At 39.5% G+C, this 18,071-nt stretch overlaps 1 protein-coding gene across 1 annotated transcript in view; it reads right to left on the bottom strand.

Annotated features, from left to right (window-relative positions):
• Positions 1–380: 380 nt before the first annotated feature.
• Positions 381–18,071, bottom strand: part of LOC117300042 (phosphatidylinositol 5-phosphate 4-kinase type-2 beta-like) — a 45,254-nt gene continuing 27,563 nt past the window's right edge. Inside the window, exons 4-9 of the mRNA XM_033783709.1 lie at positions 10,317–10,469; positions 6,680–6,865; positions 5,271–5,384; positions 3,250–3,493; positions 2,173–2,276; positions 381–860 (exon numbers count right to left, since the gene is read on the bottom strand). Coding sequence (XP_033639600.1) covers positions 780–860; positions 2,173–2,276; positions 3,250–3,493; positions 5,271–5,384; positions 6,680–6,865; positions 10,317–10,469 — 882 coding nt within the window. The 3' untranslated portion in view covers positions 381–779. The remainder of the gene's footprint in view (positions 861–2,172; positions 2,277–3,249; positions 3,494–5,270; positions 5,385–6,679; positions 6,866–10,316; positions 10,470–18,071) is intronic.

The raw sequence follows: 18,071 nt of genomic DNA, 5'->3' as shown, positions 1-18,071 counted from the left end.
ATTGGCCTGCCATCAATTTCACCAAACTCTTCCTAACTTAGAGTTAATCGTAGGACTTAGGACCAGTTCAGTTCCGTATCCGAAGACGTTGGGACGAATTGAACCCATCCTAAGTTAGGACGGGTTACTCGTCCTAACTCGAGATAGGATTAATCCTAGCATTTCGTGAAATCGTCTGCAGGGGTCGATTTCACAAAGGTAGTTCTAACTTAGGACTAGTCCTAGGACTCTTAAGGATTTATTAAAAACTTAAGTCCTATCTCAAGACAAAATTAGTCTTAACTCTTTGTGAAATCCACCCCTGGGGTCGATTTCACAAAGAGTAAGGACTAGTCTTATCTCGAGTTAGGACAAGTTACTCATCCTAACTTAGGACTATCCATGCAATTTGTATATCTCCTAGGACTAGTCCTAACTTAGGACTAGTCCTAACTCTGTGAAATCGACCCCAGGATGTACAAGACTCATCAAAACCCTCACCCTATTTCGTAGAGATGCTTAGCTGAGAATGTTCCTCAACAAGCTTTTAGTTAAGCAAAAAATCAGATGGTTACCAGAGGCAACCAGCATGAGTGTATGTCATATTTAATGTATAAGGCTGGTATCATGTTTCTGCTTAGCAAATTGTGGTAAACCTCTCATGAAATAAGCGTGTTAGCTTTTCTTTAAAAAACCTGCTCATCACGCGACTAGCAGAGAGAAAGGTTTGTGACGTTGGCCCCGATAAACAGCTAGATTACATCAAAGTTGATAGTTGTATATTTACTGTTGTTACCTTTTTAGTCTAATACTTTTTCTATGAAGTCCAGGAACCTCCTGGCATACTGCTCTGGTTTAACTGTGGATATTTCGGCACCAGCCTGACAAAAAATAGACAAAACGAGAGAATGAGAGATTAAAGAAGTGTAACACTTTGGGGCAAAACAAAAGCATTGATGTAAAAGAAAAATTGCTACTCAGAATATCATGTAAATACCATGTACAAATATAGTGCAAGATTGTTCTTGCGTCGTGGCCGAGCAGATAAGAGCACCGGACTCAAGCTCTGGTGTCTCTGTTAAGCAGAGTGTGGGCTCAAGAGTCGTGACACGTTGCGTTGGATCAGTAGAGTTGGTCTTTGAAAAGTGTTTGTAATCGTTTGTTATAAAATGCATATGGTGAGAAAGATGTTTTAAAAGTAGAATACAATGATCCACATAAGTATGACTCGAAATTGCGTGGTTTCCCCTTTACCTCGTCGACTAAAGGCCCGGTCACACAGGCCCCGATAACGAGAATGAAAACGATAACGATAAAAATGCACGCCCTCAATTGGTCGAATGAGCGTGGGCGTATTCTGCGTGGAGCAATTCAACTAATCGCGAGCGTGCATTTTTATCGTTCTCGTTTTCGTTCTCGTTATCGGGGCCTGTGTGACCGGGCCTTAACACGGTCGGCCATTTATGGGAGTCAATTTTTTGACTCCCATACCACGCAATTTCGAGGCACATTTGTGTGGATCATTGTAATCTACTTTTAAAATATCTTTCTAATCATATGCATTGTATAACAAACGGTTACAAACACTTTTCAAAGACCAACTCGACCGATCCAAGGCATCAGGTTCCTTTAAGCAAGACACATAACCATTATTGCTTCATCCTTTCTGATCAGCGATTGTGTTACGCATGTAAAATAACCCAGAACACTTAAAGCCAATACTCCCATCGGACTGAACTCGTTCTCACTTAGAGTTAATCGTAGGACTTGTCTCACCGAGACACTAGTAATGTGCTCGGTGAGGAGGGAGAGAGCGGGTTGAGCAATAGTGTGAATAACAATGTCTTGCACCAAGACTACATTTTTCAGAAGGTAGTGAGAACGAGTTCCGTGTGATAGGGGGGTATATGAGAAAGGGTTTGTCTCTGTAGTTTGGGCAGTTTTTGTTCAAATCTACTCGCTGAAGTTAGAGCAGGCAGGACAAGTTCTAATAAGACCAATCTATACAGCAAAGTAACATAGTGTTTCTTACAGCAAATTATGTGTATATTATTTCTTGTACTGAAACAGCATCAGTCATTCAAGTCTGATTTTCAAACGACTAGTTTAAGGAAACCATCAATCGTACAAAGACCTTTCAATGAGTCTTTTCTGAAAAAAGGATTCTTAGGGGACTCTAAGATAACTACTTACCCCATGTTTAACTGTCTTTGCTGCCTGTGCAGCTTTCTTCTTTGCTCCCCAGTGCGTCAAGATGTCTATAAGTGCCATGAAGTACACCTCATTTCTTGGAGAACCTGTTTGTGTGAAATATGGAAGTTTGGGTTGTTTAGACTTTGTTACAGACTTTTAAGCACTTTAATTAATTTGGCTAATACTAAGCATAATTTTAACTAATAGCTAATGATCACTCCCAAGTTTACGATATGGCCTCCAGGGGATTACATTAGGGGGGTGTGGCATGTTTGTTTCAGACATCAAAAAGTACACCACAAGGGAAACTGACCGAGTAAGTTTTCCAATGATTTGGGGTTGAACAAAGAAAGATTTGGTAGAGCAGGATTTGACCCAAAAACCTCCTGATTAACGTGCCAGCGCTCTACAAACTTAGCTATCTAGCCCTATGTTGACAGGGTCCCCTTTTGTCAATTTCTTACTTCGGGGTGCGAGTCATACAATGTACAAGAGGTATTTATGACCGTTTACTGCCATGTAGCCAGGGATCACACCCAAGTTTACAATACAATCTGGAAAGCAGCAGCCAGGGGATCACCCTAAGGGGATGCAACTTTTTATTTCAGATATCTTGGAGAACTTCAAAATTCTCCTTCTTGTGTATCAGTCTCTCCAGGGCACGGCACCAACATACATCCAGAACCTGCTACATCTTCATGCTCCACCCAGGCACCTCAGATCATGGTCCACCACACTTCTAAACATTCCACGCACACGCCATTCATGTGGAGCCCGCTCCTTCTCACACTCTGGCCCATCACTATGGAACGAACTCCCCCCTAAACTCAGACAACTCACTACATATTCCAGCTTCAAAACCCGTTTGAAAACTTTGTGTGCTTAACTATATTCTTTGCATTCTGGCTTCGGCATCTCTCCTGCGCCAGGAGTGTCTTTTAGACAGACATGGCGCATTATAAATTGCCACTATTATTATTATTATTATTATTATATCAAATAATAAACCTTATGGTAATATAAAGTGGTAATATAATATGAACATGGTCATATAATATTAGCTAATTACAAACTTACTTTCATGGCATGGAATAGCGTACACGTCCTGGGTGGAGTCAAACTCATACTCCCCGCTGGACAGGTGGTGTTGCCTCGTGATTGGTCCTGGGCTGTCTGGAGGCGTCAGAGCGCCCCCGCTGCCGGAGTCTTCCTCCTCGCCGTTCTCGTCGTTGTTCTCTGCGTGCTGCTCGACCTCGTAGCGATCGCAGTCGTGGATGCCAACCAAGAGACTGTAATCCATCAGCTTCAGCTCGGCGAGGAACTGCAAACGACAAGAAGATGGTCAAAACGATGAAAAGAGGTGAACATTTTTTAAGCATTTCAAACAAAACTATGGTAGGTATTGTTTGAAGCTTTCCATGGTGTGGAGAAATAAGAGGAAACTATAAATAAACAGTAAACATGCGGGTACAACCATGTGTTAATATCTAGGGTGAGTGTTGGCTCTGAAAAGAGCCGGTTGGGTCTAGACGATTTAAACAGTATACTCTGCTCATCTTCAGGAGAAGAAAACTAAGGTGTTTATTATTGGATTTACATTAGAGTGGATTAGATGCAGAACGCACATACACTTATTTCATGAAAATAAGCAGAAAATACTACTCAACAATTTTCTGCTTAGCAAAACAGGGCAGGATACCAGTCACAGATAGTAGATATGACATGGTAATTTGGTTGGCAACCTTATTCAGGTAAGCATAACTTTGTTGTGCTTGGCTACGTACATTCTTGTGCTTAAGCAGCTGTATGAAATTGGACCTTGTACTGTAGACATAAATAGAGGTATCAAACACTTTCTTTTGGATTCCTGCTACAAAACAGCCAGAGGTCTGCGCTAGATGCAACCTCAGTACTGCTATACTTTAGCATTTTCCCACAGAAGCAGAACTGAACACTTTCTGTACCCCTTCCCTAATGTACCTGTGCTGCACCAAATTATAACACTGTCCTGCTCTGTCTATACTAGCCAGTCGTCTAGAGAAGAGACTCGGCAACTGCTATACAAGAATGCTTTGTTGTGTAAAACAGATTCATTGGGAGAGGTATGTCACAAACCTGGAACTCTACGGTGGACTACCGAGAGTTAGCACCAAGATTAGGACAAGAAGGCTGAGAATAGCAGGTCAATGTCTCAGACAAACTGAGCTGGCAGTGAGCAGGCTGGTGCTATGGGTCTCTACTCAGGGTCACTGTTCCCGAGGTAGACCACAAACCACCTATGTGGACACCTTGTGCCGGGACTCTGGACTGCTTCGGGAAGAGCTGCGTACAGCAATGGAGGACCAACGTGTTTGGAGGGCCATCATCTGATGCTCTGCATCGACTGAATGAATAAATGAATGAATGCTCTGTCTATTGCCTCCCTGCACTTCTGTCACACACAGCTACATGTAATCTCTGCTCGATGTTCTGCCATTTTAGGAGTCAAACATATGGTGCGCGTCCAGCTGCATGAGCACTGCACTCATCACATTTATCGTGTGTCGACATAAAGTGAATCCTTCTAGCCACTACTTCTCTACTTCAGCCCAAACCAGCCCTCCTCCTGCTGCCCCCCCCCCCCCCCCCGGCAAACCGCTGTTGCACACCCCACGGTGAACCACCATTGTGTCACCTGCCGGTCCCCCCTACTGCAACCTAGGCCCAACTTCATAGAGTTGCTAAGCACAAGAATTTGCTTAGCATGAAATTGTTGCCTTGATAAAAACAGGATTTTCAAGATAATCAAACAACAGCTGAATACAAGTACCCAGCAATATGCAATAAATGGAAATTTGGTTGGTAATCCTGTTTTTATCAAGGAAGAAATTTCATGCTAAGCAAATTTTTGTGCTTAGCAGCTCTATGAAATTGGGCCCTAGTCAGAACCCTTCAGCCCTAACCACACCCCTGATGTACAATGTATTCCAGCAAGGCCCCCCGACACCAAAGACAGACCCATCCACCACCCCTAACAGGATACCTCAGGTACCAAACTCTATCCCGCACCAATACCAAAAGAACCTGCCGTATCCTGACCATACCATATGCCGTCTTACCTCAATGTCTTTCTTGAGTTTAGCCAACATCTTGTCCTTAGCTTCCTTGCCGATGTATAACTTCTTGTTTTCACTCAAGAAATCATTGTCCTTAAAGGTGGGTAGTTCCTTATCCTGAAATAAAAATAATAAAAAATAAAAATCGTGGATTCTTATAAAGCACTCATATCCGTCACTCAGTGACGCTCAAGGCGCTTCAACATTCAGTATTTTTCCTATAAGGTTTTGTGAAGGTTGAAGTACAAGTATGAGACAATTACTTTATAAATGTAGCACCATGTGTTGGTTTACAAGGTGTGGCGCAATATGCAGCCAATCAAACCAGGAACACCAGGGCAAACCCCTTCTCTTTTCGATAAGTGCACAGGGTTCTTTTACATGCACTACAAAACACACTGGACCACTGGCTTAACGTCCCATCCGAAGGATGCAGCAACAAGAACACAAGTGTCACGACTTGGATTCGAAACCACACTCTGCTGAATAGAAACAACAGAGCTCGAGTCCGGTGCTCTTTTCCGCTCAACCACAACACGCTACATGCCTCGACACGCCTTAAAGCACAGAGCCACTTTGATGGTATTAAAAACAACTCACTTCCATTAATAGGGACCTTGTCAAAATTGGTCCAGGACAGCCAGCGGATATCGTCAAGGACAAGGTTTTTTAACCTGCTGTTAATTCACCTTGTTAGAAATTAGGTGTCGGAGAATACATGGTGAGGTTCACAGTGCCTGGGGTTATATTTGTTTACAAATGATAGCCGAGCGGTTAAGAGCAACGAATTCAAACTCTGGTGTTTCTGATCAGCAGAGTGTGGGTTTGAGTCCCAGTCGTGACACTTGAGTACTTGAGCAAGACACTTAACCATTACTTCATAGTGATGGGACGCAAAGCCCTTGGTCCTGCGCATTGTATTCTCAGTTAAAAGAACCCAGTGCACTTATCGAAAAGAGAAGGGGTACGTCGCGATGTTCCTGGTCTGATCAGCAGCATATTGCGCCACAGCATCTTGTAAAGCATTAGAAGGTGCTTTAAAGGAATTAAGTTCTCGTAGAACTTTAAGAAATCGAAGCTCCACATACCTTGCAGGAAAAAAATACTGTGCGCTTTGATAAAGCCCTATATAAGACTAGGTATTATTATTATTATTAGATCGCTATCTACTGGAAAACAAGCAGGAAGTCTCCACACGGCTCACTAAACAAAGCCCCCCAAAAAACACTTAACCACGACTGCTTTGTAAAGCATATTACATCCTTACGGACTGTGAAGGGGGTAACCCTGTTTCAGCTCCAGGAGTAGGTGGCAATGGCCCCTGGAAACTGCAGCCCACACCTTGATGTGGTCTTCAGGCCTTGTGTGTCTGGCGAATTGTATAAAAAATATTTAAAAAGTGCGAGTCAAACCTTTTCTTTATCGCTGGCTTGTCTGTCTATCGTGGAGCCCTTCAGGTCATACTTTGTGTGGACAGGTAGACTGGAGCTGAAGACGCTTCTTAAGACCACCATGTAGGTCTCTGTGCCGTCTACCGTCAGCCGGTACATGCCTAGATACTGCGGTAGTAAGGTTTCACCGTGGGATTCAACGATGTACTGTACATGCCGAAAACAAAGAAAGCAAGAGTATTGTAATTAATAACAATATAATTTATATCATTATAAGTCCTCATACAAGCGCAAGTGGAATACGGAAAAATATAGCGCATTTCATATTCCGTATTCCACGAGCAGGCGTGTGAAAATATTTTTATCTCAACGGGAAGGTACACGTTTGGTAACTACTCAAAACAAATATTAGCTTAAAAACTGACTTGGTAACGAGCATTGGAGAGCTTTTGATAGTTTAAAACATTGTGAGAAACGGCTCAATCTGAAGTAGCATAGATTTTGAGAAAGAGGTAATTTATCACTAAAAAAATAAAAGACTTTTATTTTATTTTTTCTTATCTGAAAGCACACAAACTCGTCCAAAAAGGGTGTTTTTTCTTTCATCATTTTCTCGCAACTTCGATGACCAATTGAGCCCAAATTTTCACAGGCTTGTTATTTTATGCTTATGATGGGATACACTAAGTGTGAACACTGGTTTTTGACAATTACCAAACGTGTACAGTGCCTTTAAAGATAAAGTCTTATAAAGCATGTACATGTATCCACCAATAAAATATCAAAGGTGCTTGAACAAAGAGAGAATCTATTTAAGACAGGTTTTGAAGTTTTTGAGACCTATTTATGAAGCACTTTGTAAGGGTTTTGCGAGGTGCTGCGGTGCACTCGGCAACCAATTGAATGCCAGTCCTTGGTGTTTAGTTTCACTGAGGGCATTGTTGATGTAGTTAAAACCGGAGACTTCAAACAGTGCTTCCCCCATACATGTAAGGCCGGAATCAATATGGATGTCCGTCAAGCACTGTGTGTAATGTACACGTATGTAGTTGCACAATGCGTACAAATTTATATACATGCCATGCAACACACCTTATTCTGCATATCCATTTTACGTACTGCATTATCTGCTACGGCATGTATTTTCATGCGGTACACACAACGCATGGTTGACACATGGAATCCTAGCCCAACTCCTTCAGCTCCCAAAATGTTTAAAAGTATCAAATACAATGGCATTTTGTACCATTTCAACCTGAGGTTAGAAAATTTACATGTAGAAGAATTTCTTTTTCAAATTTCCGGACGTGGAATTTCATCTCTAAAAGGGCTAGGCCATGGTCATTTTGCAAAGGGCACTTCCAACCATTGGGAAAACCTTAAAGTCTATGGTGAACTTTCGAAGGGGCACCAAGGCCAAGTGTTAAAGCCATTGGATACTTTCGGAACAGAAAATTTAAAAAAAATTCCCAGATTTACAAAGAACTTACAGGGTTTACAGAAGGTAATGGTGAAAGACTTCTCTTGAAATATTATTCCATGAAATGCTTTTATTTTTTGAGAAAACATTAAAACAATATATCAATTCTCGATATCGATAATGACAGATTTATTTTAAACACATGTCATGACACGGCGAAACGTGCAAAACCATAATTGCTTCTCTCTGATCGAGATTTTAAAAAAACATGTGCATTGTCCTAGGACCAATGTGGCATCAGCTACATATTATTATGAATGGTTTATTATACATGTATTTCATCACTACTGAGTAAAACGACACTCATAGTATACGACACTCACGGTATACTGATTTAATGGTCTCCATGCATGTACAAAATGGTGGTTAGGGGACTTTTTACAATCACTCTCCCATACTGGCAATAAAAACTTTTTTTCTTTTTTTTAAGTACAGCAGCTTATGATAGTATAAACTATTTTTTAGAACAGTTCATATAAAAGTAACAAGGTAACGTAAAAAGATATACGTTTTTATGCCCCAAAATTTGAATTTGACACTCAGTGACGCTTCTCAGATTGTGTATTCCTTGCACCGATACTTCTTCAAGCAAACTTGATGAAGTCATAGAGTTATATATAAGGATTAGAGGGCACACTGGCCTATATACGCGGCATGCGGCCATTTTCTAAGTTGACAAAACAGCATCGCACAGTGTGTGTTTGTGCGGCCATTTTGTAAGTTGACAAAACAGCATCGCGTAGCATTCAATAAAAACAAACTCCAACGTGTACTTATTCAACGCCCGTGCAGAATGGCGTGCGGCGTGTCTCCTTGCTGTTCCGTCGCGTTTGTGCAAGCAGCATCACCAGTGCACCCTCTAGCTCTTATATATAACTCTATAAGGATGAAGTACATCTGTATGTACTACACAAAAGGAAAAACATCTTATATGGCGGCTCAGATGACTCAAAAGAAAACCATGAAATTTGAGAATGAAATATTGATCAGCAATGCAACAACGATCACCTACGTGTAGTGTGGAGTTGGCCGGCAATTGAAGATTTCCCTCAAGACATATTCGTTGGGATTGCACGCGTGTTATTGGTTTTTCGGAAGAGCACATGTGCTTTCATCTCATTGGTCATGATAGTTTACACTATACACTTAAAGATAGGCTCTAAGGTCAAATATAGTTTTGGGTTTTCCCAGTAGATAGAGTCCTTATGAATTTTTTTGCAAATTTTAACCCCCCCCCCCACTTTCATGTATCTCGTGTGAAATGAGTGCACCACAAGACTCCATTACCATTATCGTTATTAAAAGCTAAAAGCATATTGTAGGATTTGGAACTTTGCATGATAGGAATACGATATAGAAAGGTTTGCGGTAACACCATGTATTGACTATCCCTAATGAGTTGGGGTGGTTCTGAAAAGAACCGTTGGTTTAAACTCGACGTTTCGATCAGTATGCTCTGATCGTCTTCTGGAGAAAGCTTTCTCCAGAAGACGATCAGAGCATACTGATAGCAGAAGACGATCAGAGCATACTGATCGAAACGTCGAGTTGAAACCAACGGTTCTTTTCAGAACCACCCCAACTCATTAGAGATAGTCATTACATGGTGTTACCGCAAACCTTTCTATAAAGTATATTGGTTTTTGGAGCCGTTCGGTTGTTTCAATCCTGTATATATGCAGATGTTTATACAATAAAACTAATATGTAACCATTTATTTTCAAAAGGGTGATCAAGTTTTTTATATGTAGCCGAAAAATACGGAGTGAATATGTCCACACAAGAAGACTAATCCCTAATAGGACTGCACAATCGAAAAACTGTACTGTACAAAAGTTTGAAACAGAAGAGTGTAACTGCTTAATATTACTCAAATTGTGTATTCTTGGGAATTTTTTTTTCATGCATCATGGGCGCATAGAGGAATCTTTTATTCATAATGCGCCTTATAAATGCTGTTTATTATTATTATTATTATTATCATGGACATATTATTCGCTCCGGATTTTCTGCAATATCTCAACAACGCGCCCACCTTTTGAAACAGAGTTTTCACATGTTAGTTTTGTTGTATAAATCAACATTTACATGTATACAGTAAGAAAACAACAGACAGTTCCAAAACCAAAGATGTACTTCGCCTTGAAATAATTTGGAGTTCACAGTTAATTCATTCACCTTATGGTACTCCGCGAGGATGTTAAACTGAAGCTCAACCTCCTCCCGCGTGATCGTCTTGACGAAGAATTTGCCATCGTGCGTCTTGAGGAACTTGGAGCCACTCTTGCCGGAGGAGTCGTCGTAAGACGGGGCGGAAGAAACAAAGGAATTCTATGGAGGAATAAATCAAGGATAGATATGTCACTCAATGGTAACAATTTACATACAGTGTATTGCAATGTAAAACAGGTGTATGCTGGATTTAAAATGGGTTGATCATGGACATTGGATGTCCATGTTACTATCCATAATATTCCGACAACCCATGTCAATGTATGTTTTATGGAAAGGTTAGAGGTTAACACCATGTAATGACCTATCTCTAATGAGTTGGGGTGGTTCTGAAAAGAACCGTTGGTTTCAACTCGACGTTTCGATAAGTATGCTCTGATCGTCTTCTGGAGAAGGAAGAAAGCAGAAGAAAAATAGAAAAAGAAAAAACATGTTTTGATAACATCTCGTGATCTACATACTAAGGTTAGGGTCACAACTGTACGCCTGTACAATATGTACGTGTAGAGTTAGGATTAGGAAAACACGTAGTGGTGTCTGAACATAGGGTTGTCTAAGCAAAGGCGTGTACATTTGGTAAAAACGAACTGAAAGTTTTGTGCCTGATTATGAAAAAAATTAATTCAAGGGGTTGTGTTGTCAAGATCATAACCAGACCAGGCCTGTGGCGGTACGCAAACATGCATGTGGACAATGTGTACAGCATGCCAGCATTTACTGTGGCTTTCATGTACAGCTTTTACTGGTAGTCATTTGTCTATTGACTGCTTTGAGTGCTAAATGTACATTTAAAACTGGGACTCCCGAGGTGATCCTCATCAGGTTCAACCAAAGCACAAGTAAACGCAGTATGTACATACTGTGTCTAGACATCTACTGGGCACCAAGAACCTGCTGTTGCTATGGGTTAGGAAATTTTGTCAGTCATAATGTCAAGAAATAACCTGAAACATAAAATTCACTTTTAAAACATTTGTTTTAAAGCCATTGGACACTTTTGGTACAGAATAATAAAAAAAAAGTTCACAGATTTACAAATAACTTCAGGGTTTACAGAAGGTAGTGGTGAAAGACTTCTCTTGAAATACTATTCCATGAAATACTTTACTTTTTGAGAAAACATTAAAACAATATCAATTCTCGATATATCAAGAATTACAGATTTATAGTAAACACATGTCATGACACAGCGAAACGTGCCTAAACATGGGTGGGTTTTCCTGTTATTTTCTCCCGACTCCGATGACCGATTGAGCCTAAATTTTCACAGGTTTGTTGTTTTATATAGAAGTGGTGGCATTGGACAATACTGTTTTAATACTGAAAGTGTCCAATGGCTTTAACTACATGTACTACATAGGAACAAGCTGATTGAGGCCACTATGCTCTCTTAAGGGTTTAGTAAAGCATGAAGCAGGAGGGGGGGGGGGGGAAGGAGATGCTGAATTAGTCTAGTGATATATCGGGGCATCCAAACACAAATTCTCACAAAAATGTCAGGAAAAGTGCAAATTACATGTATGTCTTCCTTAAAATAGACTAAAATCTGTAAAATACACAATCGATGCCAAAGAACTTTCACTTTCAGTACTAAAAGATGAGCAGTGTGAAATGTATTCAACCCAAAGTATCGTATTTGCACGACACTGAACTCCCTTATAAACCGTGCATGAATCCTAAAAAAAAAGTATGAATAATTACACAATGTGGGTTCTGCTGCATGCGGCCTATATTTAGCTTTTGAAGCATTCACGGGGCGCAACAAAGTGATATACATGTGTACAATACAGGTACTTAGAAGCTTGCCATTGTAAATACACTGCACTATGCTCTACACAATGCAATTATTTATAACGTCATTGGAACGGGGAACACAATAAAAGAAAAAGTAATTGATGATGCGTTCTTTTCTCTCGTCATTGAAGGCTCCCGAGATCTAAGCAATCTTTCCCTTCATTTGCTCTGACAGAAGTCTTATTATTTCAAAGGATGCTCTCTTGAGGATTTCTGAGCCTCGGGACAGGAATTCTGCAAAGTTTATCCACGGCATGATGGCTTATTAATCTTTGGATTTGTTTTGTTCATAATTTACATTATACACCTAACGTACTACATTGTATGTATGTTATACATATCAATATATTAATAATGTTGAACATTTCCAGTGCACCATGTCTGTCAATGATGACACTCCTGGCGCAATAAAACAAGAACTCTGCTAATACACAATGACACAAGACAACCAAAAGTTTGGAGGCTATTGTTTCCGAAATAGAAATGTTTTGAGATGATTTTTTTACCCATACACCGATGTGTGTTAGCACCATCTAGACCACCGAGATTGCCCAGTAGCTAGAGGCAGTTCGAATCCTATGTTTTAGCAGCGGGTACTGCAAACGATTTAATAGATGTTATGACACTGCTCTAGAATTGCAAAGGTCGTGGGTTCGAATCCCACCCGAGTAAAATGCCTGTGATTTTTTTCACAGGACTCGGGAAAGTACCGAGTATACAGTGCTAACACACATCGGTGTATATGGGTAAAAACCAAAAATTAATATTCTTTATCCCCGATGCAAATTTAACATCTTTTAAATCAGAGAGATATTTAGAAGTACAATCAACATAACAGGGACAAAGTTTCTACTATCAGGGAGATATTCAAAATTGAGCATGGACAGATTGGTTTATTTTCAGGGAACTTTGTGCACACTCAGGGAGAGTTCAGGGAGATATTCAAAATTGAGCATGGACAGATTGGTTTATTTTCAGGGAACCTTGTGCACACTCAGGGAGAGTTCAGGGAGATATTCAAAATTGAGCATGGACAGATTGGTTTATTTTCAAGGAACCTTGTGCACACTCAGGGAGAGTTCAGGGAGATATTCAAAATTGAGCATGGACAGATTGGTTTATTTTCAGGGAACTTTGTGCACACTCAGGGAGAGTTCAGGGAGATATTCAAAATTGAGCATGGACAGATTGGTTTATTTTCAAGGAACCTTGTGCACACTCAGGGAGAGTTCAGGGAGATATTCAAAATTGAGCATGGACAGATTGGTTTATTTTCAGGGAACTTTGTGCACACTCAGGGAGAGTTCAGAGAGATATTCAAAATTGAGCATGGACAGATTGGTTTATTTTCAAGGAACCTTGTGCACACTCAGGGAGAGTTCAGGGAGATATTCAAAATTGAGCATGGACAGATTGGTTTATTTTCAGGGAACTTTGTGCACACTCAGGGAGAGTTCAGAGAGATATTCAAAATTGAGCATGGACAGATTGGTTTATTTTCAAGGAACCTTGTGCACAATCAGGGAGAGTTTGCAGCTCTGGCATAGAGCTATTTATAGCTCCATGGTTGGAGGGAAAAATTGTCTTCACTACTCACAACGTATTTACACAGATTCAAGTACATGTACACAGACAAGTACATGTAATGCATGTACAGCACAAGCCAAAACCAAATAAGCCCTAGTAGATTTCTACATGCCTGGCCATGTGCAGTCATGCATAATAGCAGCTTCTACAATATCTATCCTATGTACATTTAGTACTCTGACAAAATAACATTATAAATAAATAGTCGATAGGCCTAAGCTAAACAGTTTTGGCTGAAAAGATTTTAATTGTAACATTGAGAAAATAGAATTAGTGGTTGCAAACTGTTTACCAACCAAAACAAAATTATTGTATAATTGCGAAAAAAAATAGTCAATGACCTGACGTTTCGAACCTAGCGGAGTCTTGCTATAAATGGTCTGATGTTTCGACCCTCGCAGAGTCTTTCTCAAAGGCTAAAAAAGGTCTTCAAGAATTACTGCTAGGGTTGAAGCAGCCTTACGTTTTGACCCTAGCTGAGTCGTTCTCAAATGGCCTGATGTTTCGCCCCAAAAAAGGCCTTCAAGAAGGGGTAGGGGTTGAAACTTAAGGGCAATAATTATTTTTGTAATTTTAATATTCTTTTATAATTGAGGGAATTTTTCAAAGCCATCTCTAAACATTATCTTATCTTTACAGTTGTAGCAAGTAAACATAGATCTACATGTACTCTGCTTATAAATGATAAACGGACAAGTGTTTTTTTTTTTTTTCGTTTTTTTTTTTTTTAGCTTGTCAGATATTTTTCTGAGAGCACACTTGAATGAAGTACATCTGGCTACTATAGTACTACAACTATTAACGGCCACCCAAAGCGATAAAATACACTCATTTATTTTCAAAAATATCCATATATTTGTACAATTAATCATTTGGTTTTTGCACTTATTTTCTGTTCATTCTGTTTTTTAATAACCATAAAAACTAATTCAGTAAGAAGCAATGTGTTTATAATGTCTAACAACATGAGCACTGAATCCCTTCAAAGGAAAGGTGATTTTACAGTAGAGAGGGTGATTTAAAGGCACTGAATACTATTGGTAAATACTCAAAATAATAGTTAGGAAAAAAAGTTACTCAGTAACTGCAAGGAGAGCTGTTGAAAGTATAACACATTGTGAGAAATGGCTCCCTCTGAAGTAACATAGTTTTTGAGAAAGAAGTAATTTTCAAACTAAAATATTTGAATTTGATTTCGAGACCTCAGTATAATAGATTTTGAGGTCCTCAATTCCAGCATCTGAAAGGGTGTTTTTTCTTCCATCATTATCTCTTAACTTCGACGAGCAATCGAGCTCAAATTTTCACAGGTTTGTTTTTTTGTGCATATGTTGAGATACACAAAGTGAGAAGACTGGTCTTTGACAGTTACCAAAGGTGTCCATTGTCTTTAAAACATTTCAATTTGAGAAATGAGTATTACATAATTGGCTATTGCTAACAAAACAGTTGCTGGCAGTGGCAGCACTTTATGTAATAAATCCACCACATACATAAACTGACGAACCTGTAGAAGTTTGAGATCGATCAATCAGCCATACTTCATCAAGAGAATAGTAAAAAACCGATTGCACATTTTGAATGACATCGATTTAAAAAAAAATGTACCAAACACTCACTTAGCGATGAACTCCAAACGGGATATTTCTCATCAAATATTTCAGACGGAATTTTTTTAAAGGAATATTTTAGACAGTGTAAGTTTTATGTAAAACTGGTATTTTCGATGAGTTTTTTTCTCACCAATTCTGTAATGTTCCTTAAAAGATAGAATTTCTATAAATAATCCAGGGCTCCCGGAGTTTTCCCCATGCACAAGCTAGCGAACTGGGCTGATACCCACGAGTTATGTACGTGCCGATACGCCAAAGTTTCGGCTGATAATATGAACAAGAAAAATATTAATTACATAATAAGCTTAATTTATTTTTATTTTACACAAAAACAAAATAAGAGAAAACCATAACGATTGCTCCAAAGTGAATAAGGCTTAAAAAAAATGCCAAGATAAACACCCAGTAGGAGGCCTTGTTTAAATTTAGCTTGGTACGGCCAATTCCAAACGTCCACAAATGTGGGTGCGGAATGTCAAACAGCAATGACAAATCCTAGTGAAAGCTTTTGCTCCTGTATATAACAAGGTGAATTCATAGTGACTTTTATGCACACGATTCGGAATTTATACAGTATGGTGTTGGTGCAACTAAAAAATAAAATGCATTTAATATGCACTTTTTTCAAGGCAAGTTTAGGGCTCTTAAAACATCTTTCATTATTATGGCTGTTCCCTTAGGACTGGACAAGTCTTGCTGTCTATTTAATATTATATTTATTAATTCATCCAGGCTTTTAAAAGTATTACAATAATTATGTAGGACCTGAAACTTTGCAAGGGGATGGTGGGAGTATTTATCAGGTGAGATTTGCAGTGTAAATCTCTTTTTGAGTAGTGTTGGTTCTGAGACGAACCGATGGTTGACAACTCAACGTTTCGATCAGTATGCTCTGATCGGCTTCAGGAGGAACACGTGATAAACACAGGAAATGCAGAGTCGAGTTTTCGACCATCAGTTCTTTTCAGCACCAAATACTCAAAAGAGATTTACACATGATACTACCGCAAATCTTGCCTGATTGTGCAACACACAGAAGACTTAGAATGACAATCAGACTAAGAATTATGAAAAACAGGGGAATTTGTAGAAATACAAAAACAAACTTCAGCCTAGGGATAATCCAAAAGCGAACTAAATCACTGTCTGAAAGTGCAATCCCATAAAGAAGAATACAACATTCAATCAGACGGACAGATTTAAATACACTCTTGCAAAACCATCAATTAAAAACATGTGTTTTTTATTGATACATGATAGCTAAGTGTGTGAAATAAATAAAAACAAAATTGTGGTCAAATGTCGACTTAGACTTTCTTCTTTGCATTCTGTTGAGTATCAAAGTGTACTTGCCCATCAACACAAATGAGATCAATTATCCCTGCTTGTTCAAATATAAGCAGATGACATGTTTTAAAATTGAGTGGAATACTATGACTTTCTTCTTTGCATTCTGTTGAGTATCAAAGTGTACTTGCCCATCAACACAAATGAGATCAATTATCCCTGCTTGTTCAAATATAAGCAGATGACATGTTTTAACATTGAGTGGAATACTATGTAGATTGCCAGACTTGTCCGGTCGGTCGTGAGCTTACTGGCCGAACATGAAAACCACTGGCGTTGGAACTGCTACCCAGTGTAATTCGAGCCATGTATAAACTGTCAATGTACACATGACATGCAGCCAAGTAGTCATCTGTACAGTTTATCATGTTTAAAGGCAAAGTATTGGGTTTTTAACAGTTTGGTTGTTGTTATAATCTTAAATACATGTATGTTTATACAACATACAATAAAGCTAACCAGTGAAAATATTGTTTCAAAAGGTTTTTGAGAAAATGTGGTGTCGTTTTGTCCGCGCAGGAAGAAAAATCCATAATGTAATTGGAATACACAATCTGAGAAACGCTTCATGCAGAAAAACTTTCTCAGATTGAAATTGTTTTATAGAATCCCTCTCTGTTAAACCACATTCCTTTTATTAGAGAATTGTTTCTCAAAACACCGTACAAACTATCAACAGCTGCAGTGCTTCATCTTTACAAAGTGATTGTTTTCATGGTCAATTATTTTTAGCAATAAGGAAGCCGTAAACCCTCCCTTTAAAGTGTGTAAAATGTACGCAGAGGACGTAGAAACTGAAGAATCGTGATTTGCAAGCATCAAGACCCCCTTAAGAGCAAGTAGGTTCCTGTCATAGGGGACGAGCCCTGTCTGGGTCATACATGCAATCATCCGTCCGACGGTTCAGCGTTGGGGACTAATTGAGGGCCCCTGTTTACACAGGAGATTGCCGAGTAATTAAGGAGCATCTATCAAGGCCCCTGGTTTGCTTTTACACTAAGCAGCCTGGGACACGATTTCCTTGCTCTGGGGGTGAAGACCACAAGACATAAAATAAACAAATCCAGAGACTTGGAAAGTCACACAAGCTGTACAACCTGTGCGGCTTACCGATCTCCCTAACAAAACAAATATAGGGCCCAACTTCATGTCTCTGCTTACCGTAAGCACAGAATCAGTGCTTACAGAAGCAGGGAATTCTGTGCTTACGGCAAGCATATTTCACGGGTTAGCGGAAAATTTTGGCTTCTGCGCGTGCGTACTCAACGTTACTCAGACTGTGAGAGGGCTGCGCGCTCGTGTTGTGTGCTACGTTATTTTGTAGTGATTTTAGGTTGCACTCCCACTTTTTCAGTTTGCA

Source organism: Asterias rubens, chromosome 15 (assembly GCF_902459465.1).
Source record: "Asterias rubens chromosome 15, eAstRub1.3, whole genome shotgun sequence".
NCBI lineage: Eukaryota > Metazoa > Echinodermata > Asteroidea > Forcipulatida > Asteriidae > Asterias > Asterias rubens.
Note: the sequence above shows the minus strand (reverse complement) of the source record. Positions and strands in the feature narration are given on the sequence as shown.